At 45.4% G+C, this 27,633-nt stretch overlaps 1 protein-coding gene across 1 annotated transcript in view; it reads left to right on the top strand.

Annotated features, from left to right (window-relative positions):
- Nucleotides 1–5,982: 5,982 nt before the first annotated feature.
- The window catches only part of TMC2 (transmembrane channel like 2), a 34,824-nt gene continuing 13,173 nt past the window's right edge, over nt 5,983–27,633 (top strand). The window contains exons 1-14 of the mRNA XM_074150868.1: nt 5,983–6,028; nt 6,342–6,389; nt 8,400–8,727; nt 9,479–9,631; nt 11,757–11,847; nt 12,758–12,839; nt 13,130–13,236; nt 15,559–15,657; nt 19,508–19,650; nt 21,140–21,287; nt 21,735–21,923; nt 23,471–23,650; nt 24,523–24,675; nt 26,055–26,183. Of these exons, the coding sequence (XP_074006969.1) occupies nt 5,983–6,028; nt 6,342–6,389; nt 8,400–8,727; nt 9,479–9,631; nt 11,757–11,847; nt 12,758–12,839; nt 13,130–13,236; nt 15,559–15,657; nt 19,508–19,650; nt 21,140–21,287; nt 21,735–21,923; nt 23,471–23,650; nt 24,523–24,675; nt 26,055–26,183 (1,896 nt within the window). The remainder of the gene's footprint in view (nt 6,029–6,341; nt 6,390–8,399; nt 8,728–9,478; nt 9,632–11,756; nt 11,848–12,757; nt 12,840–13,129; nt 13,237–15,558; nt 15,658–19,507; nt 19,651–21,139; nt 21,288–21,734; nt 21,924–23,470; nt 23,651–24,522; nt 24,676–26,054; nt 26,184–27,633) is intronic.

Here is a 27,633-nt window from a genome sequence, read left to right as displayed (position 1 = left end):
ATGGGAGCCAGAGGATTCTTTTCAGAGAATTAAAAAAAAGCTGAGAGATTTCTTCGCCAGATTACGTTAAAGCAATGACACCCTCCACCCACCTGTTTGCCGTGAACGCTGCTGATGAGTCCTTACGTTCTGAGTGTTTCCATGCTGCTCTGCCAGAGGCCACTGCAGACCTGTGTACCAAAGTAGAGAGAAACACTACAGCATTGCAGAGATTACATGAGGGCACGGATCACCTCTGCATATATATGTGCTCAGGTTAATATATAGCCCATGCTGGATTCCCGTGACTTAGTGGTACTCAATGGCTTTAAGTCCAGATGGAGAGCAGTGACTAGTGGTGTCCCTCAAGGGTCCGTCCTGGGACCAGTACTGTTTAACATTTTTATCAAAGACATAGACAGAGGGATTGAGAGCACCATCAGCAAGTTTGCAGATGACACCAAGCTGTGTGGTGTTGTCGATACACCCGGAGGGACGGGATGTCATTCAGAGGGACCTGGACAGGCTGGAGAGGTGGGCCCAGATGAACCTCACGAGGTTCAACAAAAGCAAGTGCAGGATTCTGCACCTGGGAAGAAACAATCCTCAGTATAAATACAGACTGGGGGATGAGGTATTAGAAAGCAGCCCTGAGGAAAGGGACTTGGGGGTGCTGATGGACGAGAAGCTGGACATGAGCAGGCAGTGTGCACTTGCAGCCCAGAAGGCCAATCACATCCTGGGCTGCATCAAGAGAAGTGTTGCCAGCAGATCCAGAGAGGTGATTCTGCCACTTTGCTCTGCTCTGGTGAGACCTCACCTGGAGCACTGTGTGCAGGTCTGGAGCCCTCAATATAGAAAGGACATGGACCTGATGGAGCGGGTCCAGAGGAGGGCCACCAAAATGATCAGGGGGCTGGAGCACCTCTCCTGTGAGGACAGGCTGAGGGAGCTGGGGTTTTTCAGCCTGGAGAAGAGGAGGCTCCGGGGAGACCTCATAGTGGCCTTCCAGTACCTGAGGGGGGCCTACAGGAAGGCTGGGGAGGGTCTGTTTACAAAGGCCTGCAGTGACAGGACGAGGGGCAATGGTTTTAAGCTGGAGAAGGGGAGATTTAGATTGGATGTTAGGAAAAAATTCTTTACCATGAGGGTGGTGGAACACTGGAACAGGTTGCCCAGGGAGGTGGTTGAGGCCCCTTCCCTTGAGATATTCAAGGTGAAGCTCGACGAGGCCCTGGGCAACCTGGTCTAGTTGGGGGTGTCCCTGCTGACTGCGGGGAGGTCGGACTAGATGACCTTTGGAGGTCCCTTCTGGCCTGGACTAATCTATGAATCTATGAATCTTTTGCAAAGTAAACCCCAGATTTTGGTCAAAAGCCAGACTGGATCACAACTGAGCTGAACCCAGTTTTATGAAGCAAGACCCTGGAAAATATGATTTTTTATTATTTTTTTTTAAATTGCAGTTTTCTTAAACAGTCAGACAGAACTGAGTCAGCATTAGGATCTCTAACTTTTAAACGTCTGTCTCAGATGTATCATTAGAGCTGGCTCCAGCAGTTTGCAAGGTTTAGGCCCTCATCAAAATAGGCACACACGGATCACGGATTATTGCTGTTATTGAAAAATCTTCTCAAGTAAAGATTACTTATAGATGAGATGAATATTGAATAAATGTAATCCATGGATTAATTAGCTAAAGATCTATGTTAATCAGAAAGCAAGGAAGGGAGTAACACTAGCTCATTAAGCATTTAGAAGCATGTTGTGTGTGCTCCCAGGATTCAGTTACCCTCTCTCCATAACACAACTGCTTTTTATTTAACACTTGGAGGTGTGTGAGAAGCCCAATGTCCCTGTATGTTAAAACTCAAAACTGCCAAATTATACAGTGGTAGTCACCAATGAGAGATGACAAGCTAAATAGTATAGGACAAAAAATTAGCACTACAACTTCACAAATTGCTCACATTCTGCATACAAAGTCTGACATTTACATAAGCGATAGCTGGATTCATGGTCGTGCATTACTTATTCATACCTTGTGTGGAATAACTCAAGGTAAAAAACTAATCCATTAATCCCCTCCCCGATCCATAATCCTAAGAAATCATAAACCCTGCAAGACACTTTATCCTCTTAGGAAAATCAGGCTCATAAGCTGAGGACGGCAGCACGCTCGGTGGCTGAAGAATGGCAGCATTTCCCCGTTGTACGGCTATGGAAGCTCAGGTCAGCCCTACACAGAGCTATTTTGGGATCTGTCATCTCTCTGATGCACATGCAGAGACATGGAGAGTCCTCGTGTGCGACCTCTTCTCTCAACACAGGAGACGTCTCACTGTTCTCCCAGGCCTGCCATCCTTGGGAGTTGTTACAAAGGTTTTGTATGTGTTTCTTTTAACTAAGCACCTTCTATCTTCAAAGAAAGATGGGTGTCAAAAGGACATGAAATGAAGATTATTTTTCTTACTTGGAATCATAGAATAGTTTTGGTTGGAAGGGACCTTCAAAGGTCATCTAGTCCAACTCCCCTGCAATGAGCAGGGATATCTTCAACTAGATTGGGACTTCAAATACAGCATTTTATAGAACACCTCCCCTTAATTTTTTTCTGTAATATTTCAGTATTGCATATAAATAACTATACGTTTCTCTCTTTAAACTTTCTCTTTCTGACTAACAGTCTTCAGAGTCCAGCCCACCCAAAATGCACTACAAATGCAGTATCACACAGGCAAAACCAGCCCAGAGGCACAGCAAGATCTGCAGCATCCTGATTCTGGGGGAAGATCTCCAAGCACTTACCAAAATCACAACAGGCAAACAAAGCTGGCAAGTCTGTGGTTTGGCCTAACCATGCTGCACTTTTTCTTGGTCTCAGCTTGCATGACACCACTTTGTTGCACTGATCCCTGCTCCTGGAGGCTCCCCAGCCCAGACTGTCTTCTGCATCCCACCCTCTGGCACTGCCTGGCCCACCTCAAAATGATGGTGGCTCTGCCTCTCCCCCCGAGGGCATGTGCCACAAAGGACAAAAGACCTCAAGGTTTCTCATCATCCTTGTGTGGCTGCACACCAGCCACAGATAGAACCTCGTTTCCAGAGGAGGAAGATGGCATCAGCTGGGGTGGGTTATTTTGTTTATGCTGATGTGGAGGCTCTAAGGCAAAGGGAGCAGCAGACCATACACAAAGCGGTTTGTTGTACCACAGGCCAAGTCTGAAAGGTAACGTAGGGGTTTCTCCTTAAGGGTAAGTGCTTGGGCAGCCACTTTAATAACCCTCGTCATTAGGAAATAACTGCCAGCCATTATGCACTTCCCTCCTCTCCATGTGGTGAAGTCCAACGAAGCTGGTAGTGTGAAAGATGATGATCCTTGCCCATGCAAGGGTAAAATGCTGCCACCCAGCCTGTATGAGTGCAGGTTTGTCAGGGTCAATCTTACATTTGACAGCGTAAGAATAGGGGGTGTGGGGGGAAACCAACATCCAAATAGAGCTTACTGCAAATACCCAGAGCCACTGAACAGCCACACCAATGTGTTGACTCCTGAGCACTGTACAGTACAGCCACCGTTCCTGCTCTGTCCCCTACACTGGGACCCTTCATCTACCATCCCTTCCTACGGTGCTGGGTGACCTCTGCTCCATGTGGCAAGGGGAGCCACGTGGGAGCCACAGATTGCCTCCGAGTTTGTTGTGCCCTGGGCCCCTGGGACTGCACGAACGACCATCACAACCTTGCCACCACCACCTCCATGAACTGGGGTGCAGATTGTAAAATCACAGCAGGGGTGTTTTGGCTCAGAGCAGGGGGCAGAGGTTTTACCCAGCCGCACTATTTGGTAGGTTGGCACCCCACGAGCTGCCGTTCTGGCAGGCGGAGTATTTCTCAGGAAGGGGTACACAGGTCTCGAAGACGCAGCAAACTGCAGCAAAATGAATCTGCAGTCCCCACCACTTTTCGAAATCGCATACTTGGTACCCCTGGGAATGCCGAGCGGCACAAACAGGTCTGGAGCCTGCGGCTGGCCTAGGTGCAGTGTAGATGATGGGTGAATTACTGACCGTGTGGCAGGGTAGAAACCAGGACACTCAACTCCCTCCTTCCTGAAGCATCTTGCATACCTTTGGCAATGAGACGCTCACACGAGCGTACCCTGAGCACGCAAACACCATCTGAGTGTGCCTGGGTGGAGAAGAAGGGTGTCCTGAGGCAGAAACAGTGCTAGCACTGAGCACGGTACTGCAGAGGTGTGATGAGCATCCACACCCCTTTTGCCTCTTGCCACGTGATTCTCCAGAAAGCTGGCTTTCATTTAACAAGGAAAATGAAATCTCTAAATACTCTGAGAAAGAGATGCTTAGGGCTGAGGCTTGAGGCAACTGAAGTAGGCTGCAGAAAATCCATTCCAGTCACCTCCAGCAACTGTGAATTGCTCTGTTTTGCCTGGAGCAGTATTAATGCAATGACCTAGTGATCACATTTGGAAAAACTTTTCAACCTACCACATCGAGCTACAGGTGAAGGTTGTTGACTGGGAAGACCTTCAAAGGCCACTACTGCTGTCTTCAGTCCCAGTCAGACCCACTGGTGTGGGGACCACACAGTGAAAATGCTCTGTGTAACAAACTTGCAGGGTTAGAGTTGTCAATAATGTATAGGCATATACCATACATTATGTATTTAGCTCAGATGAACTGAGCTAAAGTCAAAGACAGATAAAACAATCCATGGGATTGGTCTTAAAATACATGAAAGGTGCCTTTGGATCAAAATTCAGCATTGAAAAAGCAGCAGAGAGTCTCCCGTTTAGGCTGGCATCTCCTTGGGTGCTGCACCTGACCCAGAGCAGGAGTCATCTGCAAGAGTCAATGGTGGCAGCAGCCTCAAGTTGATCTCCACAACATTCCTTGCTTTTGGGAGGGAAGCGGGGGGGAATTAACACTCTCCCAGCCAACACTTGGAAAAAAAAAAATCCGTGTGTACTGTCACCATGCCAGGTTCCCCAAGGGATGCTGGCACAAGACAGGGGTCTGCAGCCGATTTCATGGATGGTGCGAGGGTAAGCTTTCCTCTTCGGAAACTGTTCCTGCGCAACCCGCGTGCCTGCAGGAGAAAAACTCTGCTGGGGATGCACCGGCTCCCTAAGAAAGCTACAGCTGGGGCAAATGCTGCAGGTTTTACACCGGAGATTGCTCAGACAAACCTATCCTTGGCCCATCGGAAGACTGCAAGCTGCAGCATGCAATACAATACTTTGCAGTACTAAAGGACCTTCTGAATGAGGGTCTCGCATTAATTAATTAAGCCTCAGAGCACCTAGAAGGAAAATCTATCCTATTTTACCAGCAAGTGCAATGAGTATGCAAAGGTCACACAGGATAGAGGAGTAAAAGAAAGAGAGATCCTGGTGTTCTGACTCCTGACTCCTTGCTGCATCTATTAGCTCACGAGTCCCCTGCAAAGGACACACATGGGGGACAAAAGGTGACCCACAGTCATGCCCCAAGGGGCATCACACCGAGAGCTTTAATAAGGTGCAGGAGAATGACTAACAGGGTTACAAAGATTGACGCAGGTCAGTAAAGAATATGGCATTAAGAAAATTGATCCTTTCAAAGCTTCCAGCCACATGCTTATGTCAGAACCAGACGTGACTTGTGTCTGTGCTTCATACGATACCACCAAGTATCCACCAAAGGGCTTTCCTTCATGTTTAAATAATGAAATGCAACGTAATGCCAACAGGCACTTTTTCACAGGGAGAAGGGAGCCAAAGGGAAAGTGTTTGGGTGGGTTGAGGCAGAGCCCGGGTCTTCCCTGCCTCTCCCTGCCCGCATGGCTTGCAAGCAGAAGGACACCAGCGGCTGGACGTGCCCGTCTGTCTGCAAGGAGACAAGCACATGGGCGCTGGGAGAGAGAGTAACCTGTATATGATTGGGGTGTGCGAGCACAGCATAGCAACTACAGTGCCGGTGCAAAAGACGGGAGGCTGTCATGGGGAAGAAAAAGAAATGTGCTTTACAGGTCATCATGGAAGATGGTTGGTATCGCTATGAGATCATTTCAGTTTGGATGCTGCCAAGTACTTGAGAAAATGTCTCATGACTTTCCAAGCACATCGTTTTGCATCTCTCAAAGATCATGCAATTTTGGTTTGCTCATGCAGGGAACCTTTGTCAATTTGCCAAACTAAAGTAAATATTAAGAGTGTCACTATAGGAAAAGAATATAATGTATAATGAATAAGGGGTATTCTGCCAAGCTCAACTGGCACGTAAGGACTAGCCGTGTAAAGCATTGAGTGTGTAAATCCCAGCAACAAATGCAATTACTCTTTGTTCTTTGTCTTGCAGCTGGAATAGAGATTGATGGACAAATCGAAAGTGACACAGAGAGTGAAGGTAATGTAGAGATTAAAAAATGTGGTCTTGTTTGAAATACAGGAGGTGATACCTTTTATTTTTCTCTCTGGCTTGTGACTTGCTCTACAACAGGAACCATTTCATGAGCTACTTGTAAGCAAGATTTTTCCCTTGAGGTTTGACTTATAATAGTGATATATAAACCACCGTTCTCGAGCAGTCTGTCCCCTTTCATTCACGCTCCTAGAGTGGGAGGCTGTCAGAGCCCACACCCCGTGGCGGTCATCCCTAGTGAAAGAGGCACGGCAGTAAAGCATCATCCCGTGCAGGGCTGGGACTGCTTTGCACCGCACCGAGGTCCTGCTTGACCTCCCTGTACTGCTTGCTTAGAGCATAGCACACTGGTATATTGATTAATCATGACCACGAGAAGACAAAAATGAAAATGGATTGGAGCAGACTGACGGCTGTTAGGAAAATCAGGAAGAGCTGGTGGCAGGATTAAAAACAGCTTTAATCCTGGGCATACTGTAAATTAAGAGAAGTAGCTAAGGGGTAAGGTTATAACACCAAATAAAGATAGCTAGCTAAGAGGTAAGATCATAACAGCACTGGGTAGGTGATACGAATATAGACACTACTGCAAAAACAGTTCACAACCATGTCTGTACAACCCATAAAATATGAGAAAGTAATTAGCAAATGACTGGGATTTATTTTTTTAATCCTATCCACCTTTCCCATACAGGCAAACAAGGAAATAAGATAAAAGTAACAAATGAATGCTCCACATTTAACCTAATATTTGACAGGTTGCAAATGAAAACCATGCTAGTTGTCTGCTGAAAATGAACATTGTCCCAGAGAGAGTAGGTGGTCTTTTGACCCAGATCACTAACTGAAATTCAGCTGAGATGCACCATTACACAGTAACTGAAACCTACCTGACGGCTCTTGAGAAATAAGTTGAAAGCTCCTTCTCATTCCCAGTGACAACTGTGACAACCACCACCTACTAAATTTTTACCACTAGCAAGCAAAATCTATTTGCTTGCTATTAATTTCTAACTTTTCACCAAAACAAAAAATGCAAATACTCAAATTTTTTTTGCTTCTATTTTCCTTGCCTTTTAGGCTGCTCATTTTTCACTCTGGATCCTGCTCCAGCACAATTTCCTTCTTCCATTACAATTTCTCCAACCCTGGGGAATGTGCCAAAATTACACATTTCTCTTTTTTCATTTTTTGAACACTCTATTTTCATCAGTAAGAAATTTTGGAAAATCAGAAGCCAAAAGAATCTGGAAAACTTACTATGGATTTTAATGTACCTGGTGGCAAAAGGGAGGAAGGGGCTTGAGATTTTCTGAAAATTTTTTTCCCCTTTCCATAATATTCTGCAATTAAGTCATGTTCCATTTTGATCTTCCAAAGCACTTCTGGCCTCTGGACAAATGAGGGGTTTAGCTTGCAATGCCGGTAAGAATGAAAAGTGCATGAAAGACTACCTGTTGTTTTTGTTTCTCTGCATACAGACGTTCCTATAGAAAAGAAAACTCAGAGAAACAAGACCTGGCGCTGCCTAAGCTGTACCTTTTCTCTATATAAATAGAATACCTCCATCCCCAGCCTTGAAAAGTAAACAGCTTTCAAGGACATCCCACCAACAATCACACTACATACTGTTTAACTGGCTGCAGTTTCTGTTTCCCTTGTTCTGATGTGTTTACGGGTCAGGAAGAAATCTGCCTGTGCTCTCTGATGGATGGGCTTTTGCATTTGTAACTAATTTCCAGCTTTCTTATGGCCACGTATCAGTCACTGATCTGCTAAAACGAGACGCGCTGTTTCAAATGGGAGTTGCATACCCAAAGAGTTGGACGTGGTTCTTGGACGGAGCATAATGCAAAGCCCACCGAGGTCAATGGGCATCTGCTTGTTGATTTTGCCAGGGTTTGCATCAGGCATCCAGCCCGCCCGCCCTTTTCTGATGAATCCTTATTTTGCCAGCTAAGTGTTTCCCAAAGTACTTGTTTTCATCCCTTGCAGAATATGAAGAAAAGGACAAGACACCTAAGAAACGGCACCAGAGGGAAAACAGCAGAGCAAACAGACTTGAAGGGAAAAAGCAAGAGAAAGACAAAGAAGAAGATGAGAGCAAAGAGGAAGACAGTTGTAGCCCACAAAACAGAGCTTCTCGGAGAAAAAACTACCAAAGAAAAAACAGCGATGGAAAAAAGGCAGGAGAGGAACGAAGAAGACAGAGAGGCAAAAAGGCTCCTACCAAAGATCAAAAGGAGTCTGAAAACGAAGGAAGGAAAACAAATAAGAAAGGAAAGGAGGGGGAGAACAAACAGAAGAAAGACAGGAAAACCAGGTAATTAAACAATCCCTGAGTATGGTGCCTTGTGTCAGTCTGGCAGCGGTACCGGCATGGCCGTGGTGTATGGGTCAGAACTGCAAAACCGACAGACCGTGAGTAAGTTACTGCTCTCCCAAAAGAGATACAACAGTGGAAAGCAGTAATGTAAACAGCAAAACTGTTTCCAGGGCCTTCTATCATCACTGCTTCTCAGCTAGGATGAGATCCATCCACGTAGTGGAGTCCTAGCACCTACCCTAGCTGGGGGTAGAAAAGCGCTCTTAAGGAAGGCAGCTTGAGCCACTCAGATCTGGGCACCTTTTTTTGGTTGATCCTTAGAAATGTTCAGGTTAAAAGGGATCTCTCATGTTTTCAAGCCTCTCCCTCTTCCAAACCTTGCTTGTCCCAGCCCGCTGCTTCTCCCCATATCTTCCATTTCCCCCTGAAGGTGTGAAAAACATTTCTCCCGAGGTAGCTGTGGCCCTAGGCAATACTTTTGTACCTGAAGCATGGTCCAAAGCACAATGTTGGGTGAGTTATGGTGGGGCACAATCACCTCTTCAATATTCTGGCAGGAAGCAGCCTTGCCCGGAGCATGAAGGGGCCACGCTGGCATTGCACCGAGCCGGGGGACAGTGAGGCACTGTGCCCACGTCAGAGTGGGATCCCTGGGGGCCAGCAGTCCCATGCCAACCCCAAGCAAGACCTTCCCTCTAACTCCTGTGAGATCTTCCATTTTGTGCCCTTTATTTTGTGTCTCCCCCAGTACTTCTTCTACTTCTTCCCACTCATCTGACGAGGAGTCACTGTCAGAGGAAGAGCTCGCGATGCTGATGGAGCAAGTGGAACAAAAGAAAAAACTAATTTCCACCATGAGGAACAAACCCTGGAGAATGGTGAAGAAGCTCTCAGTGCTCAGGTACCCACCACACCCGGAACCCACATCCCTGGGGTCTTTGCTGACTGTCAGATGCGCTTTGCCTCTCCTAGGAATCCCGTTTTTGCTGATGCTATTGTAACACCCCAGTCTCAGAAAAAGCAATCAGCAGAGCCTGGCCAGCCTGTCTGGGTTTAAACGGCCACAATTAAAATGTGGAATTAGATTTTCAGCCTCTGTAACCAGAGAAGGGACAAGGTGCAAATCTGTTCAACTGATACCCACCGCCAGGTCATTCTACCCTTGTATTTAAAACCAAGTGACTCACTGCTGTCAAGCTACTTGTTAAAGCAAACTCCGTGCCCTGATTTGCTTATTCATGCCCACTGTCAGACAGAAATCAGAGCGGCAAAGTGCCGTGTTACTTCACACTTCCTGAGATGGTGCTACTTGGAAAAAATACTGTATTATTTGCAGGGGTTCACGGAGTAAAGATAATATCGCCACCCAGTCTGCACTGAATGTGAGAACAAGTCAGGCAGCTGCAGAGATCCTTTAGTGCAGAGCAGTGGTGGGCAGCAGGGCAAGGCTGACCAGGACCATTCCCATGTCAAGGCAATGTTTCAAATCTCAGCTCTGTTGGTTAAAAATTACCTGAAGCCCCCAAGAGAGCTACCAATGCTATCTACCGAGATAGCATTGCAAGGTGTGCAGTGTCCCATGAGGTGTGGGGATGTCCCCACTCCGTCTTTGCCAAGAGGATGCTCAGAGCTGCAGTGACCAGGCTGTGAAGGCTGGCAGTCGCTGTGTGTCTCTGCTTCTCTCTTTTACACCCCGAAGGCCAAGACCTGCTCCACCTTCCATTAAAATCAGAAGCCTTGAACATTGCCAATTATTTCTAAAAATCTGGGTAAAGATCTATACAGGAAAACTATATTAAAGTAGCTTTGCTATATCACAGGCATGCTCTATAAGCCTGAGCTCATTACAAATAAAATCTTATGAACCTAAAAGTGCAAAGTTCCGCAAGAAAAGAAGAAAAAAAAAGCAAAGCAGTATTATTTCTGACATATTTTCCCTTTGCTGGCTAAAATTCTGCCTAGGATCGTGTCTAATAACATTTCCATCCTTTCATCTTATCCCTCAGCCATGGCAATCCTTACCACCATCTAATGAACATAAATAAAATCATTGCATTGCTTGTGCAGGGGTGTCCAGAAAGGCTCTCAGTGCTGCACATTCATTAGTTATTTTGGCTGCACAGACTCAACCCCGAGAAGAGAAAAGATTAGCCCCATTGCACGGATGAGGAATGTGAAACACAAGGAGAACAAAAATCACAGAAACACAGAAATCTCACTTTAGGTTTGCAAATAAAGTTGCAGTTGATTTTCCCAAGGTTATGGGCTGAACTAGCCAACTATTTCTACCAAGCAGATATCCTCCCACAGGTTTAGGATTGCAAAGACCTCCCAACTCTTTAAATTTAATGCCTTCTCATGCTGTATCAGCAACATCAATATATGATATAATCTTATTCACAAACTCAGCATACTCCAACAACATCTACCTAGGTTCTTTACACCGCATTTCCCTTAGAAGCCTATTCTAAAACCAATTTCAATTTGCCGCTTGATATTACTCCTGACCAGTACACACTCATTTCTCTGGCACTGAGATTATCCTGTTGGGTCAGTTGTACATCTCTGATATTTATCCAGGGAAGCATTCACGGAAGGAAATCCTGCATCCTCTTGGGAGTTTGTTTCACTAGAAAACGTTGGGGTTTTTCTTGACCAATGCAGCAGGAGAGAGAAATTATAGCAGGCATGGCCAGGGTGGGAGAGCTCTAGAGCAAGATGAACAGGCGGTCTTCTGGTCTGTACCCAGGGAAAAGCAGGGAGCAAGATTTGGGACACATCTCTGCATGAGCGTGAGCGTTGTGGGGACCTGTTAGCTAGTCCTGGGTGGGTGGGTGAGCTCTGCATGGTGCAGCAACATCACCAACAGATAACAGCTGGCACCCCAGACACGGCACGGGGAGCCCAAATCCCTGCCTTTCACATGGGGAGGGCAGCGTGGCTGCTCTCCCACCAGTGCAGGTGGAGGTGAAAAGCTAAAGACACCTCTGCTGTTCCAATAACCCACTTGTTTCTTTCCCAATTAGGGAGGCACAAGCTTTTGTAGAGAAGTTCGAAGGAGCTCTGGGAAAAGGGAAGGGCAAGAAGTTGTACGCGTATAAGATGATGATGGCAAAGGTAAGTGCTGCAACGATGTCAGGGAAAAGCCTGAGTATCTGGTTATGCATTCAGACCAATTTTGGTAGAGTTTATTAACCCGTATTTGGCAAAAGAGACACCAGGAAATCAGAATAAAGCTTCCTGGAAACATTCAAAAAAATACTAGCCAGCTTCAAATCTATGATGATTACAGAAAGAACAGCGTGAAATTTCCCTCCCACATCTGAATCTCACTGCAACCTTCCCTGACGCAAGGGAGGGTTTGCAGGAGCAGGGAAAAACAGTTTTCTGGTTGCACTCTCCAAAACCTTGAACCATGGGACAAGGTAGATCTAAGGACAAGACAGGCAGTGCCTAACTCTTGCACTGTCCCATGGACTCCCGTAAAAATTCATCTTCCCTGTTAATGAGACAACAAGGAGGATGATGGCTGTGTTGTAAGTTTGAAGTTGGTAGCCAAGTTGCATGTTGTCACGGAGATTATATAGCGAAGTGAAAAATGGAGCCAGGCCTGAGATGATTAAATCAATGGGAGTTTAGCCACTGGTCTGATGAGGAAGGATTCAAGCTCAGTATTTTAACAAATTAAATTTTGTTTTAAATAGAGTTCGTTCTGTGTCAATTCTTGACACAGAGCTAGGTCTGAATTTTCTACCCTTATGTAATACAGTAAACTCATAGCACAACTGCATCTCTCCAAAAGCCCAGGAAGGTAAAATTCAGATCATGAATGTGGATACTTGGGGGTGGGGGGCTTTTGGATTGAAGGTAGTTTCTGAAATACTACTTAAAAGATCAGACCCAGACCAGAGTTTTTGCTTTGGACTTCACACCTATTCCTAGCAGCGCTACGAAACCCTGATATTAGAAAGCCCTAAAGCCTCCCTCTTCACTCCTCTCTGCTCACAGCAATTTTGTCTTGTTTCAGAAATGGGTGAAATTTAAGAGAGACTTTGACAATTTTAAAACCCAGTGCATACCCTGGGAGATGAAGATAAAAGAAGTGGAGAGTAAGTGGAAGCTGCTGCGCAAAGTGGCAGCGAGACATTTCATAAGACAGCTTTACCTTCATCCAAACAATGCTCCTGGTCCTCAGCCTCCACTCACCCTGGGCACCACTGCCAACCTAGGAGCACCCACCCCGGGCAGCTCCGGACTTTCCCATCACCATCAGTGGTGGGGACTGCTGGGAGAGTCTTGGGCAATATGCTGGGGAGGCCTGATAGTAAAGGGTCCAGGTCTTGCTGAGGATAGTTTACCCCTTCCAAACTTCTAACCGCTACGTGTCTTCTGGTTCAAGGTCATTTTGGCTCCTCAGTTGCTTCCTACTTCATATTTCTGCGATGGATGTACGGAGTAAATCTTGTCCTTTTTGGGTTAATATTTGGATTGGTTATAATTCCAGAGGTAAGCGTTTAATTCTTCTTTCAGTAATATCTTGCCTGTTGCTTAACATGAACGTGACATTGACAGCACAAACAAGTGTCTTACAAAGTTTAGGATTGATATTAGGAGAAGTTTCTTCAAAGAAAGGGTTATCAAACATTGGAACAGGCTGCCCAGGGAAGTGGCTGAATCACCATCCCTGGAGGTATTTAAAAGATGGATAGACGTGGTGCTGAGGGACATGGTTTATTGGTGGTTTTGGCAGTGTTAGGTTAATGGTTGGACTTGATCTTAAATGTCCCTGCCAACCTAGACCATTCCATGATTCTATAACAGGCAATCCTTTAGAAAAATGAAATGTATAAGGACAATTATTTACAAAGATCAACTTATGAGGCTGTTACTGACACAGAAGCAAAAGCTGGATTGAAATCGGGAGACCTAAAATGCTATAAAAGGTCCTGCCCATCCAGCAGCTAAAACAGAAGCTCAAAAACCTAACTTGAGGCTATTTTTACATTTTGACTAAAGTGTAAAACATGATCTAGGAATTCTCCCAGGTACAAACTCAGGTCCATAAGAGCCATAAGAAATGGACTGTGCTCTGAAACCGATTAAGAAAACTCCCAGGATAATATGGGACCTCCCCAAGCATTTCCTTCACCACTCTGCATTGCAAAAATCACATTACAGATGATGAAGTAGGATTGATTATTCCTATGCAATTACCAGAGCCACCAGCTGCAATGCAGACTTCACTGGGTGTGTTGAGTCCAGTTTTGACAAACGTGCAGCTGCATGAGCTTTTGCAGATGCGAGGATAAAGTGAGGGTGGAAAAACCCTAGTTTCTGATGGACCGTGCTAATGCCAGGACCCCTCGTCAAGCTCAGGAGACCCTTTTGGACCCTCCAAGGGGCACAGCCCTGGGGCAACAGCCATGGCAGAGCCACGCAGGAGGAGCTGTCAAGGGAAGGAACAATTTCCCAAGCACTTTGCCAACTAACATTTGTTTGGAAAACATTCCTCTTCCATACCTCTAATTCAGATAATTCCCAAGGAAGAGTTTTATTTTTAGTTTTTCTATTTCTTACAGTTCTTGGAGAGGGAAAAGGATCTCATAGTCAACTTTATATGATCGCTTATTCAAGAATTTTTTTAATGTAGCCATTACAGCTCTGGCTAAATTACTCAGTGCAGTCTTTAAAGACTGTGCAATCCGCAGATAGTGGCATCTGTTCTGTTCAATGCAGATTTTTATGGAGCAAAAATGCAGCACAGAGTCTCTCCTGAGGACCGTGCTTTTGTTCTCCTTAACGTGGTTGTTCACACTATTGAAAGTAAAAGCCCTGTTTGCTCCCAGGATGAAGAGACATAATCATTAGCACTGAACAACACAAATGTATTTTGTTAGGAACTGCGCATATGGTAGACGACTAAACAGCTTTTGTCTTTAAAGTATGCATACTGTTACTCATTGCCTACTGAGCTGTTACGATATGGAGAGTAGCTGGACAATAAACGTTTAATCATAAATTATTTTGAAACTAATTAGATAGCCCTAAAAATAAGTGATAGATGATGTGCTAGGACCTTTCTAGTCTAGGAATGCTAATGAGATATTTTGGTATGGGGACCAGTCAGAGTCTGCTTGTAGATATATTATTAAGTCTCCATAGCCCTTGACATTCTCTGTCTGGACTAGAATAGCAGGTGGACTTGCTGCAAGTCCTGCTTTGCATGGTGCCATCAGGAGAGGCTGTGTCATGATAACTGCTCTTTGCATCCTTTTGTCATATGCTTTTTTGCCCAAACCCAACTACCCTTCACCTCAGCTTGAGATCATTTTTCAGTTCAAGACTATATAATACAAAATACACCGTAAGCTCGAGCCAGTGCTCTAGCCTTCTCTCAAAGGAGGAGTCCTGCATAAACAGATAAAGCTAATCCCTTTATTGCATTAGACCCATGAAGTTCAAGCAAAGAACTTCTTGCTAAACTAAGGACATTTAAACTGGAGCTGTTCGTTGAGGGATACAGTTCCTTGGCAAAGCAGTTCCTGTGCAATGGATGTTACCAGGGAAAGGAAGCTCTTTTGGTTATTTGGCCGAAATTAATTCTAAATATTTTAAACTGCTGTTCCGGTATTAAGAAATTTTATATATATATATATATATACACACACATATATATATTAAAATCAACCAAAATGAAAACCAACCAAAAGCAAACCAAAAGACTCATTAAGAGTCTTCATTAAGAAGAGACTTCATTAAGAAGAAAAATGCTAAAAACTGTATGCTGCATTACACTATACATGCATCACTCTTATTAACGTTCACCAGGTCCTGATGGGAATGCCATACGGGAGCATGCCAAGGAAAACCGTACCCCGGGCTGAACAAGCAACAGCTATGGATTTTTCAGTTCTTTGGGATTTTGAGGTAAGTAGAGGAGCGTTAATCGTAAGAGATCAATTGAATACCTCCTAAATCCCTTCAGAACTTAGTGGCACTACAGGGATAGAATTGTTGCAAGATAAAGCAGCAATGAATGCACCTACTTCTACCAGAAGATGATGACACCTTTTGCCTTGAAATCTTTTTGGATATCCAGAGATTTCTGGCCAAAACAGTGCACGCGTAGGCACCTGCATGCAGATTTGAACCACCTCCATATACAAATCTGCTGGCTGGCACGTGTCACACGTGTGTGTGTATACACACAAACACACACAGACACAGATTTTTTGTGTGGCAGAAGCAAAGCTCGTACAGTTTTATTCCAAAGGAGATATAGGACATCCCAAGACAGCTGGCTAACACCACCCAAGACGTGTCTGTTTGGGGTCAGCGAAGTGCAACAGGACAAAGTCAAAATTAACTAAGGCCAGTGGAGGTATACAGTTCCAGGCTTAAAAAAAGTCAAAGAAGATTTAGGGACCCCGTATGTTTTTATCTGCGTAGCATTTTTATCCATGAAGCACTAGAAGCCAAAGTTATATTTTTCTACGAGCGTTAGTAGAAGCAGGTGACTATGCAAACTGCCCAGTAGCGAGCTTGGTACAACTCACTTAAACCACATTCACAAAGTTGCCTCATGAACTCAGGAAAAAAAAAAAAAAGATCTTTTTTCAGAGGAAAAAATACCCAATAACTACATTTCTGCTGTATTTTAAATCTGTGTACAACAATCTGTAGAAATCTATATCATCACCTCGCATTCATAATGTAGAGTGTTATTCTGAAAAAAAAAAAAAAAAAAAAAAATGTTTATGCACAAGAGCCATTTTACTTCCATCTAGAAAAGGCAGCCAGCACGCAGGGGAAACACGAGACCTACTCCAAACCAGGCAGCCAGAAGGCCAGTTCAAGCTGTGGACCCCCTTTGCGGGCAGGGAGCATCTTGCCGTACCACTGAATTTGCTCATAGCCTTGGGAAGGGAATCAGTCCCAATGTCCCTGCCATCCCTGTTCCCCTGAAATATGTATGAGCCTGAAGCTGGACCCAAAGATTAGCACTTGCAGAAGCTGGAACCAGAGTTTAGCACTTGGACCCAAAGGGAAAGCCTCAGTTTCCAGCCACCTGCGAGCACTTGGCTGCAAGCCTGACTGAGACCGCCCTTAGATACTCTTTGCCTTTGAAGATTTAAGGCCAAAGAGATTAAGTGGTTTTAGGGAATGGCCCAAAAAAAGAAAAATATGTGTGCAGGGGATGACGAGATTCTGCTGTGGCCAATACCTTGGGATCTGACTTTCAAAGCTGCTTCTTGGGGAAATATTTTTTAAATGCTTGTTGGCACTGGCCCATGTATTACAATCATGGGACCCACTCTTTCTGTAAAAAACCCCACAACAATTTCCTTAGTTAAAAAAATTACCAACAACTACTTTAAGGTAAACCAGATTATTTAAACTAATTCATTAATAAGGCTTCAAATGTCCAGGAATCTGACAGGGCCAGACCTTCGTTCACCACCCATTTTAGAATCATAGAATTGTCTAGATTGGAAGGGACCTTTAAGATCATCTAGTCCAACCATCATTTTCTGCTGAGGATCCTTTTAGCTCTTTCTCTCCCAGCACTGTCACCCGCTTGCCAGAACCCAAATTTCAGAGGTGGCACTTCGAATAACATTGCACTGAATGAAAAACCCATTTGGGCATCACACTGTAAAAATACAAGCAGCAGCATTTAAACTCATTAATCCAGAAAAACAAACAAAAAAACCACCCAAACACACCAAAAAATTTCCCTGCAGAAGTGTTGCTGAACTGCAGCTGCTGATTCTGTCTAGGTGACCATAAACTATGCATGTATCAGTAAGGAAATTTGCTCTTGGATGGGGCTGTACCATTGCATGAAAGGCTGGCTACCATGACCTGCCAGTCTCCTGCCCATGGCTTGGTATGTACATCTACATTCCCCTGCTGTCACCGAGGGCTTGATCCTCTGAACCCCTCTGCCACACAGGTCCCCATCCCGTACCCACTCCCCTTGCTGCCTGATATCAGGGAGCAGTCACGCCAGCTCAAGAAGCAACCTCCAGCTATGGGGCAGCGATGTGCACCTATACCCTCTGCAGCCAGAAGATGTCAAATTAAGCCCTTCACAGAGGCTTGCCCTTTGAAAATGAATAGGTGCTTATTCCAGCAGGCTCCACAGGAGAAGTGCAATGGGGAAACATATTTCAGAGCAGGCATAAAATGAAGAGTCAATACCGTCATCCTGAAAAATACATTTCAAGAGAGAGGAGCCAGGGAAATGTATGCTTTGGCAGCAAGGAGGTCACATCATGGATTTCTAGAGGAGTAGAAAGGAATAAATCCCACTTGGACACCAGACACCACGTCTCACAAATGGAGTTTAAAGAACATACTGGATGATGTGAGTAGAGAAACTCATTTTTCAGTCCCCACCATTTGATGAATTGAAAAGGCAAAGGTTTAGGATTACAACCTGAGACAAAAAACTTCACTGGCACCTTCCAGGAACATCATCTTTATATTTTACAAGGCTTTTTTCATTACACCTCCCCAACACACATTACACATAACACCTTACGAGCCCCAAGCAGCCGTGCCGTGGTGTGCCAGCCACAGGCTCAGCAGCACTGGCAGAAACACGTCCAAAATTGCCCTGTATCTGTACTTCGTGCAGGGCGAACACACAGCTAATGTGGAACCTAGGGATACCAAAGTTTTGTATTAGGTAGAAAGGAAAAACCTAGCGCTTAGGGGAAGCTTAGTCTAATTGATTAAATGAGAGTGAAAGAGAGGCCCTGAAGAGAGGCTGTGGGATCTCCATCCTCGGAGATTTTCAAAACTCAGCTGGGCACGGCTCTGAGCCACAGCTAATTTTGAAATTAGCTCTGCTTTGAGCAGGGGGCTTGACTAGATGACCTCCAGAGGTCCCTTCCCATGTAAATTATTCAATGTCTCTAAACAAGATCCATTACACAGCCTCCGATGTGAGCTTCAAATTATGTCTCAATCTTGGTCTTTCCAAAGGCTTGATCAGAGGGGAACTCGTTCAGCTCCCATGGCCAGACTGATTAACTACACCTAGGACCTGAAAGACAACAGCCAAAAAATAGAGAAGTACAATATGCAATGACACACATCAACTTGGACGAGATAACGACGGAAGAATAGGGAGAGATTGCTAATGCAGATTACGAGATCTGCACGCTCATTGGATTCCCACCAGTTTGTACAGCAAAAAAATACGCCTGCCTGAGACAACATGGTTGATACTTTGTCTTGAGCTCTGCTTTCCACAGGAAAGTAATGCTTTGATCATAGTCTTTAGTTATATTTTCTCTGCAGGTGGTAGCCAGTAAAAGGAACTAAATCTGCAGGGCACTGAGCATCAGCTGCCATCTAGCTGAAAGGAAAAGTTTCATGTCATGGTGGGAAACCCCTTTGGTAGAGCATTTCTACAAGATCTGAGCGTTTGATACTGACTTAGAGAAACAGGTGGGCTACAGCCCCAAAGAGCAGTAAGAAGGTATTTCTGGGAGGGATGAAACAGTGATGCATAATAACTGCACTTTAATTTTCAGCCAGTATCCCCTGACGTGCTCTGCCTCTTCTTCCCTCCCTTAGGAGGATAAGCTCTTAGGATGACGCCTCTCAAAGGTCACAAAGCTGCAATCAGCTGAGAACGAGACACTAAAAATTCTTCCAAGTTGATTTTCCTTGGTTTAAATCTTCAGTTTTTACCAGAAACCTCTTCCCTGCAGAAGAAAAGCGGCACAGCTTAAACAAAGGTTTGCTTTTGCTTTTCCTCCAGGGCTACATCAAATACTCGGCGCTCTTTTACGGCTACTACAACAACCAGAGGACAATTGGCTGGTTAAAATACAGGCTACCGATGGCTTATTTCATGGTTGGGATCAGTGTATTTGGCTACAGCCTTATGGTTGTTATAAGATCGTAAGTACGGCTGGCATTTCCCTCTCCGCAAAATCCACCCAGATGTGTCTCACAGCTGGGTTCCCCTCCACAGGCACAGCTCATGGCTGGGTCCAGCCTTGGCTGGATGGAGGGGGGAACATGGAGGCTGCGTGCCTGCTGCGATCACGCACTCGGCCTCAGCATCCACCATCCCTGGCTCTGGTGGGCACCCCTGGGAAGCCCCCTGCCTCAGCCGTGTGCTCAAGCGCATTATTTTGAACCCTCCCACCCCCTTCTCCAGCCTTCTTCTACTCTGCATCACTTTAACCCTTCCTCTGACATTACTACAAGGCTGTCAGACAGGTGGGTTTTGTACACGAGGGAGGGTTTTACTTACAGTAAATGTCAAAGGGTCCTTTTCCCATCCTTCTGTTGTAGAAAAAAAAAACAAAACAAAACATTCCTGTAAGTCACACAGATAGTGCAAGGGGTACAGAAAGGAGCCAAACACTACCAGACTACTTTTTTTGATGAGTCCCCAAACAAATCGGTGGAGTTTTTAAGCAGGGTCCCAATCTCCATGCCCCTGGTGCAGTGTCCTTGGGCACCAGTGAGACCCCTGCAGCATCCCCAGGGCACCAAGGATGCAGCCAAGGCACCTCTCGCTGCTGAGACAGTCTCTGCAAAGCCAAAAATAAACCCCTCTGTCTCTCTCAAGAGGCCACACCACGCAAAGGTTATCCTTCCTTTGCAAAAAAAGAATAAGCCCACGGATTTGTATCGCTATCCAAACAGGCCCTATTGCTGAGCAGCAGAAAGAGCCTCTTGAGCCTTTGGCTGGAGTGGGACATGGGGATTTGCTGTACATTTGCCATGAAATTGCAGCATCTGTTGTCCAGCCTTCCTTGAGGGACTGGTGCTGGGAACTCTAGTGGGAGTTACAGAAGGATTTCAGGGATCAAATAATAGAGAGGGAAGAGCAGAAGCCATATCTGCTCCTATGCTGATTAACGAGAATAATCCTTTTTCTCTCCCTGCATGGTTTGCTGAGAGCTCTTTGGCTCCAGCATTGTGCAGCTACTGAAATCTCACAAAAACTTTGTGTTGCAGTGGGTGTATTGGACAGCACCAGTGATTTTTGACTAAATTTAACCAACTGAAGGTAGCCATAATCATATACTCTACCCTAGGACCCAGAAGTCCTGTAAATAGACTTTCTTCATGAATTAGCTGATGGAAGCAATCCTTAATCTGCTTTAATCACCTATGTTAGTTTTTTTCTACATTACTGTTTTTAATACAAGACCTGCATACCCCTGAAGACCTCTTTTGACAGCTCAGTCCTCCTTCAACCTGAAGCCCCACGGCACATGACAGACTGTCGCACCCAAACCCCAAGAGTGGTCACCCTGCTCCTTCCTTACCCACCAGTAATCCAAAGCCACCAGCACTGTTTGTGAGGCTGAAGGACACGTAGTGGCTCTGTGAAACACTCCCTGACCTTGCCACCACACGTGTCCTTGCACAGGATGGCTCGCAATGCCAACGAAAATACAGCAGATGGGGATGATGACAACTTCATTTTCAGCTGGAAAATGTTCACCAGCTGGGACTACCTCATTGGCAACCCAGAGACAGCAGATAACAAGTTCGCATCCATCACCACCAGCTTCAAGGTAATCCTAACTGGCATTTCTCTGTCTGCTTCTGGGGTTGCTCCCAGTGCCTACCCCCAACAGAGGTTTAAGGGGAAATCTGGGTACCTCTATGGCATGTGTCCACATGACCAGAGTATGGAGATGAATCACCACAGCTCCAGCTCCCATGCCATAGGTCACCCCAACAAACTTTGTCGGATTTGAAAAAAATCTGGCTTACTTCAGAGCACAATTGCCCCACCACATTCCCTGGGGACATGGCTGACTGTTTGCCATTTGGTGTTTTTCAGTCAAACTGGGATGCCTGTATGAAGCTTTGTTTGAGCTTAACACAAACTCTCAAGTTCAATATAGCCAGAATAGCATGGGATTACATTTCATAGGGTGGAAAAGCACCCAATGTTGCCTTAGGCTCGGTGCTGCAAGGTACGCTCTCCCATTCTGTGAGCATTCCTGTTTTTTCAGGAGTCTATTGTGGATGAGCAAGAAAGTAACAAGGATGAGAACATCCACCTGAGGAGGTTCCTGCGCGTTTTGGCCAATGTCCTCATCATATGCTGCTTGTGCGGGAGCGGCTACCTCATTTATTTTGTGGTGAAACGCTCCCAGACATTTTCCAAAATGCAAAACGTTGGTTGGTATGAAAGAAATGAGGTAAGGAAATTTTGCTTCCAGTTTTCTGCTGTGATAATTTGCTTGGACATCAGCATAATAATTGCCACAACCTCAGGACAGTATCCAAGGCAGAGGGATTCCCTACCAGGGCCCAGAAGTCCCCTTAGCTGGGAAGCACATCGGTCTCAGTGAGAGTATCTAGGGCAATTTAGCAGCTCCTGCAAAGAGGGGAAAATACTCCTACAATAAATCACAGGAAGTCAAATGGGCTTTCAGCACTTACATCACTGACCATTTCTTTAAAGCATCTACCTCAAGCCACTTATTCATGCTTAGGAATTGTGTTGTACTAGAAATCTCTCCGAATGTTAGGAATGCCCATGATCAGACATAAGGCTAAACTCAGATCTTTATCGTCCATCTTGAATAAGGGGAATAAGATTTTACAACCCGCAGAAAAATTTCAGTTGTCAAAGTTTTTATGTGTCCGATTTTGGAATGAGAAGTTTAAATCTTGAAGCTCTTCACACACAAAAAAAAAAAAAAAAAAAGAAAAAAAAAAGAACTGTTTCAACCTATGGAAAAGCTTAATTTCCATGTATACTACATTATCATGTATTTGTATATCAAAGCCAAATTACATTCAAAGCCATGCATTTTTATAATTCCCTCAGAAAACATTAGCAAGACAGCACTTTCTCACAAAATGCTTTGATTCATTTCAGTGAACCTTTCCCAAAGAAAAAAATCCTATTTTAAAAAAAAAAAAAAAAAAGAGTTTAATGTCTGAGATTTTCCTGGTGACAACTTGAGATTTGACTATATACTACAGTCCTGGGTACTGTTCACTCTCCTGAAAAGAAGAAGAGGAGGGAAAGCAGGACGTGTGAGTCAGAGCCTGCCAGTGGCTACACAGGCAGAGTCCTCTGCAGGCCAACGGGCGCTGTGGGGCTGTAAAAATGATAAAGCCTACAAGCCATGCCTGACCTAACACTGTCTTGCCAATGACCTCGTTGATCACAATACAGCTTAGCACCTCGCACCATATAGAGGAACAAAAATACCACTAGAAGGTATTTTCTTGAGCTGCAAAACCGAGTCCTTGATGTGCTTCCGTTCAAATCTGTGATTGCTGATGGCAAAAGCAAAGGTGCTGAATGTGGAAAATAAACATTAGCATCGACTAATTATCTTTACGCACGCAAGCCAAGTCTCGTGTTTCCTCCCAAACTAAAATAAGAACCTCGGAGCTGGTGCAAGCAGTGCTACGAGGGACTCAAGGAACCTAAATATTCATGAGTCTGGACTGACGGGGAACAAATCCTTCTGAGCTCATCCCTTTGAGATAACAGCCAAAGCGCTCCTGCGAGAGCAAGCCGTGCAACCCAGCCCTGAGGTCTGATGCTGTGCTGCCTGCGCACCAAGCAAAGCCAGGAGCTGAGCTTGCTTTAGCTCCTGCTCCTTTATAAATCCTTCAGGAAGCTCCAACCAGTTGCTGATGAGTTGCCGGCAGCCCTCCTTCCGCTCTAAGAAAGATAGTTGCCGCTGTTAGTATTAAGGGTAATCTCGTTTTCCTCACGTGGCAGGTTGAAATTGTGATGTCCTTGCTGGGCATGTTTTGCCCTCCGCTGTTTGAGACCATCGCTGCACTAGAAAATTACCATCCCCGCATCGGGCTGAAGTGGCAGCTGGGACGGATCTTCGCCCTCTTCCTGGGAAACCTCTACACGTTCTTGTTGGCTTTGATGGATGACGTCAACGAAAAAGTAAGAGCCGAGCCGAAAAGCCACGTTCACTAGCCCTGCCCAAAGCCAAGGGGGAGTGCAGCCCATCCCAGCAGGGACAATCACCCCCTTTCCAGCAGGCGCTTCTCCCCTCCCCGATCCTCTCCAGCACCGGCTGCAGCTCTCTGGGGAGACTCACAACCAAGAGGGGCTTCCAGAGAGACTCCAGCTTCTCTTTACAGCCCAGAAGAGAGGGTGCTTATTGTCTCCTATAATCATGGCATATTAGGATAATATGATTTTTTTTTTTTTTTCCTCTCCATCTGACACTATTTGCAATTTCTATTAACGCAGGCCCCGAGGATATAGTTTATAATCCTTTTCCCCTGCCCTCCCCTCTTTAACTGGGGGAGCAGTTATCCTGGTAGCATGTTGCAGGCAGATAGCTGCAGGAAAGGATAAACGTCCAACTGATCTGCAGGAAAAAATGGGACTGTTTAAAGCCGAGAAGAACTGGAGGAATCAGGGCGGTTTATTCTGCCCTGAAAAACGATGAAGAAAGCGAGGAAGGAGAACTGGGTGGAGGTTCCCTCTGCACACACTAGTCTTGCAGGAGACCTGGCTCCTCCACGTGCGGGGAGCAGGCTGCTAGCTCCCCAAAATTCACAGTGCCCCGAGCTGCTTTCGGTCTGAAGGGGCTGCTGCTCCCCTGCTCCTGGCAAAAGGGAAGGGGCTTCTGTGCTATTTGCCTTTCCCGTGACAGCACTGCAATTCTCTTGTAAGCAAATGCTTATATAAAGTATAGTAACTGGTAGGGAGGATGGGGAAACACAACACTCTTGGGTGTCTCCAAACACATCCTCTGGGGCCCCCCGTTTCCTGACATTTTTGGCTGGGAGGTCTCTTCGTTGCAGCTGGCTGAAGAGGACGTGGTGAAGAACATCACGCGCTGGACAATGCTTGGCCACCACAACTCATCTGCGGGGAATGGCAGCACCGCCACCCTACCTCCCCTTGATCCTGCAGACGTGCCCAGGGGACCCTGCTGGGAGACGACCGTCGGCATTGTAAGAAATTCATTATGTAGTAAGTCTCTGGGCTGTTTTGGGGTTGTTGTTATTGTTTTTAGCATTTCCAAACTTGACTTTTTTTTCCTTGCAAATGGCATCTCCTCTCCTGACTCTCGCATAAAGTATAAATCCTTGGCCACAGTTCTCAAGCTGTGGTGGTGAAATTCCCAGCCAGATACATCCAGGACACACACAGCTCTGTGGCCCTTTCCATGAAGGGCACAAGAGGCTGGGTAGTCTGCAGCCATGCCTGCATCATGCTCTAGTTCAGATCGTGACCGCACCTTTGAAGGAACCTCTCTTTTCCACTTATTGCTCCACTTCGATTCACGTTGCAGGGAAGCTTCAGAGCACGTCAGTAAAACCCAACAAGAGGACAGGCGCCAAGGGAACTCCTGACATGTCCCAACCACTAATGCACCGTGACGCCACGGAACAAGAGCAGAATTAGGCAAAAATAATCTCCCTGAAATGCATGCAGGGTGGCCTTCAGGTCTTCAGAGTTTCACCCCACAAACCCACCCTGCAACCTTCCCACTTTGGGCAACTTTCTTGATTAACCAAGATGTTCTGCAGCCAGACTATGCACCACTTAAAAAGCAAAAGCAATTATTTATTGGCTGATATAGATAGCCAGGGCTTAACCAAGCTACGAGGCTATGCATTAGGGTGCACACCCAATGGGTCTTCACTGGCCAAGAGGTCTTCAGTCAAGTGGGGAAAGATCAGCCACCGTTGCTCCTTGGAAAGGGCTGATCCTCAGTGCAACTGAGCTGTCATTTTCCAAATCCTTGAGGTTTTTCCCCCCCTCAGACTTTTAAACCTTTTCTTGTCAGTGTTTTTCCTTTTGAATCCTTGGGACATCAGCTATCTCCATCCTACAAACCTTACTTCTGCTTGCTATTTTACCCTTCTTGTCTTGCACATCTCCCCTCTCCACACTTCCTCACAGCTCTTGTTCGCAACTTAGCAAATTCCTCAGGAGTCCACAGGAAGGTTATGGAGCTGAGCCATAGCAGAGCTCTCCACAGTCAAAATTACCCTTGGTGTATGTATGTTTTACACCAGCATTACTGCAGCATTAACATTCTGCTGACATTTTATGTGCTGCCACAACATGCAGCGCAGTCAGCAACGCTAACAACAACTATCAGGGTTAACGGCTCTAACAGAGCTCATGGTTCCCAAGCACAGAGGTAACGCTTAGGCACTGCCAAGTGTTTGAAAACCAGCAGGGAGTTTGCTCATGGCATGCCTTTCTGAAGGTTACTGTCACATAAAGACAAATGGCTTAATAAAAAAAAAAAAAAATACAATCCTGAATACACTACTGAAATTATAGGAGCTAAATGTTTTTTCCTTGTTTTAAATTGCAGGAGTTCGTAAGGCTCACTGTGTCCGATATCCTGGTGACCTACATAACCATCCTGGTGGGAGACTTCATCCGAGCTTGCTTCGTCAGATTTGTGAATTACTGTTGGTGCTGGGACCTAGAGGCTGGATTTGTAAGTCAATGTCTTGTAGCTGGGAAGACAGAAGTGATTTAGGACCATTTGTACAAATGCTACAGATTTGTTTTGAATTATTCCAGTGGTTCCCTGGTCTTGCCTGATAATTTAGTTGGCGTAGGTAGTCTCTGCATCACTTCTCTGGTTCAGTCAGCTTCATCCCAGAAAGAATCCTACAAAAATGCAGCCCTCTCTCCCACCTCAGGACTTTAAAACATGAAGTTGAGTTCAAAAAAAATAATAAATTAATCTGATCTTCATTCATTTGTTATAACCCCAAACCTTTGGGCCCTTCTATACCTCTTCTCAAAGCCCCAGACCTTCCTGCTCGTTGCCCACCCCACAGGCAGTCGCGGGCTTTACTCACAGCATCATCTTCTGATCAATGCTGGAAGCTGGTGCAGCTTCTGCTGCAGTGGAGCAAGGAGCATTTCTTTCCTCTCTGCCGTATGCACAACACACAACAGGACTGGACTCTTTGGTATTCATAAAGGCTATGTTACCAAAGCAGCCAGTACTGGAGCTGCACAAATACAGAACAAAATAATGAAAAGAAAGAAAAAAAAAAAAAAAGAAAAAAAAAAAACAAATCCATTGTTTCACCTAAGAAGTGACAAAACCAGATGAATTCAGACAGAGATGGAAATAGCTGGCAAGAATACAATTATATCAGTGCATCAGCTGCCTACTTGCCATACTGGAAGGGTTTCCAGGAGGGGTCTGGAGAAGAGCAGAGGCGGCCTTTGCAGGTGTCTACAGTGGCCTGGTCAAGCAGGAGCAGTGAGGGCACAGCAGGCATTTTGCTGCTCATGGAGCTTTTCGCATTTCTTCTGGGGGAGGCAGAGGATATTTCCCAGGGTGGAACGAGGGATTTTGGAGCTTGGAGAAAACCCCGGCAGCCAAGCAGCACGCAATTGCTCCCATTGCACGTGCTGACAAAAAAACATCTTTGTTGAAGTTTCTGGTTTCCTCCTCCTGGCCATTTCCTCCTCTCACTTTGCTAGCTGCCTTTGATTTTATTTTATTTTTAATATGCTTTCCTCAAAACAACCTTTAGAAATACCACATGAGGTTTTTCTTAATTCTTAAGATCTCCATTGTACAAAGAGCTGGAAGTCTCTCTTCTGGCCTACAGGCACTTCTTGATGTATGAAACAATAAATAAATAAATTTCCTGGACGTCCATCCTCCACCGCTCAGTGAAATTTAAAAGAGCTGCTTTAGGGCTTATCCTGCACCTCCCTCTCTCCTTTCCTGTGGCATTCAGCATCAGCCCAGGCAGGCTGCGAGATGATTTTGCACGGAGAAACACACCCCACGCAGTATCTCTCAGGGGATGACCAGACTGACATGCTCCAGCAGGTCAGCTTTTGCAAACGAGGAGTCCAACCCAGCCCTTATTTATTAGGACTGTTATTTATTACTAATGTTTATTAGTCACGTCAAG

This window comes from Numenius arquata, chromosome 7 (genome assembly GCF_964106895.1).
Source record: "Numenius arquata chromosome 7, bNumArq3.hap1.1, whole genome shotgun sequence".
Lineage (NCBI taxonomy): Eukaryota > Metazoa > Chordata > Aves > Charadriiformes > Scolopacidae > Numenius > Numenius arquata.
The sequence above is the reverse complement of the archived record's forward strand: the minus strand, read 5'-3'. Positions and strand labels throughout refer to the sequence as shown.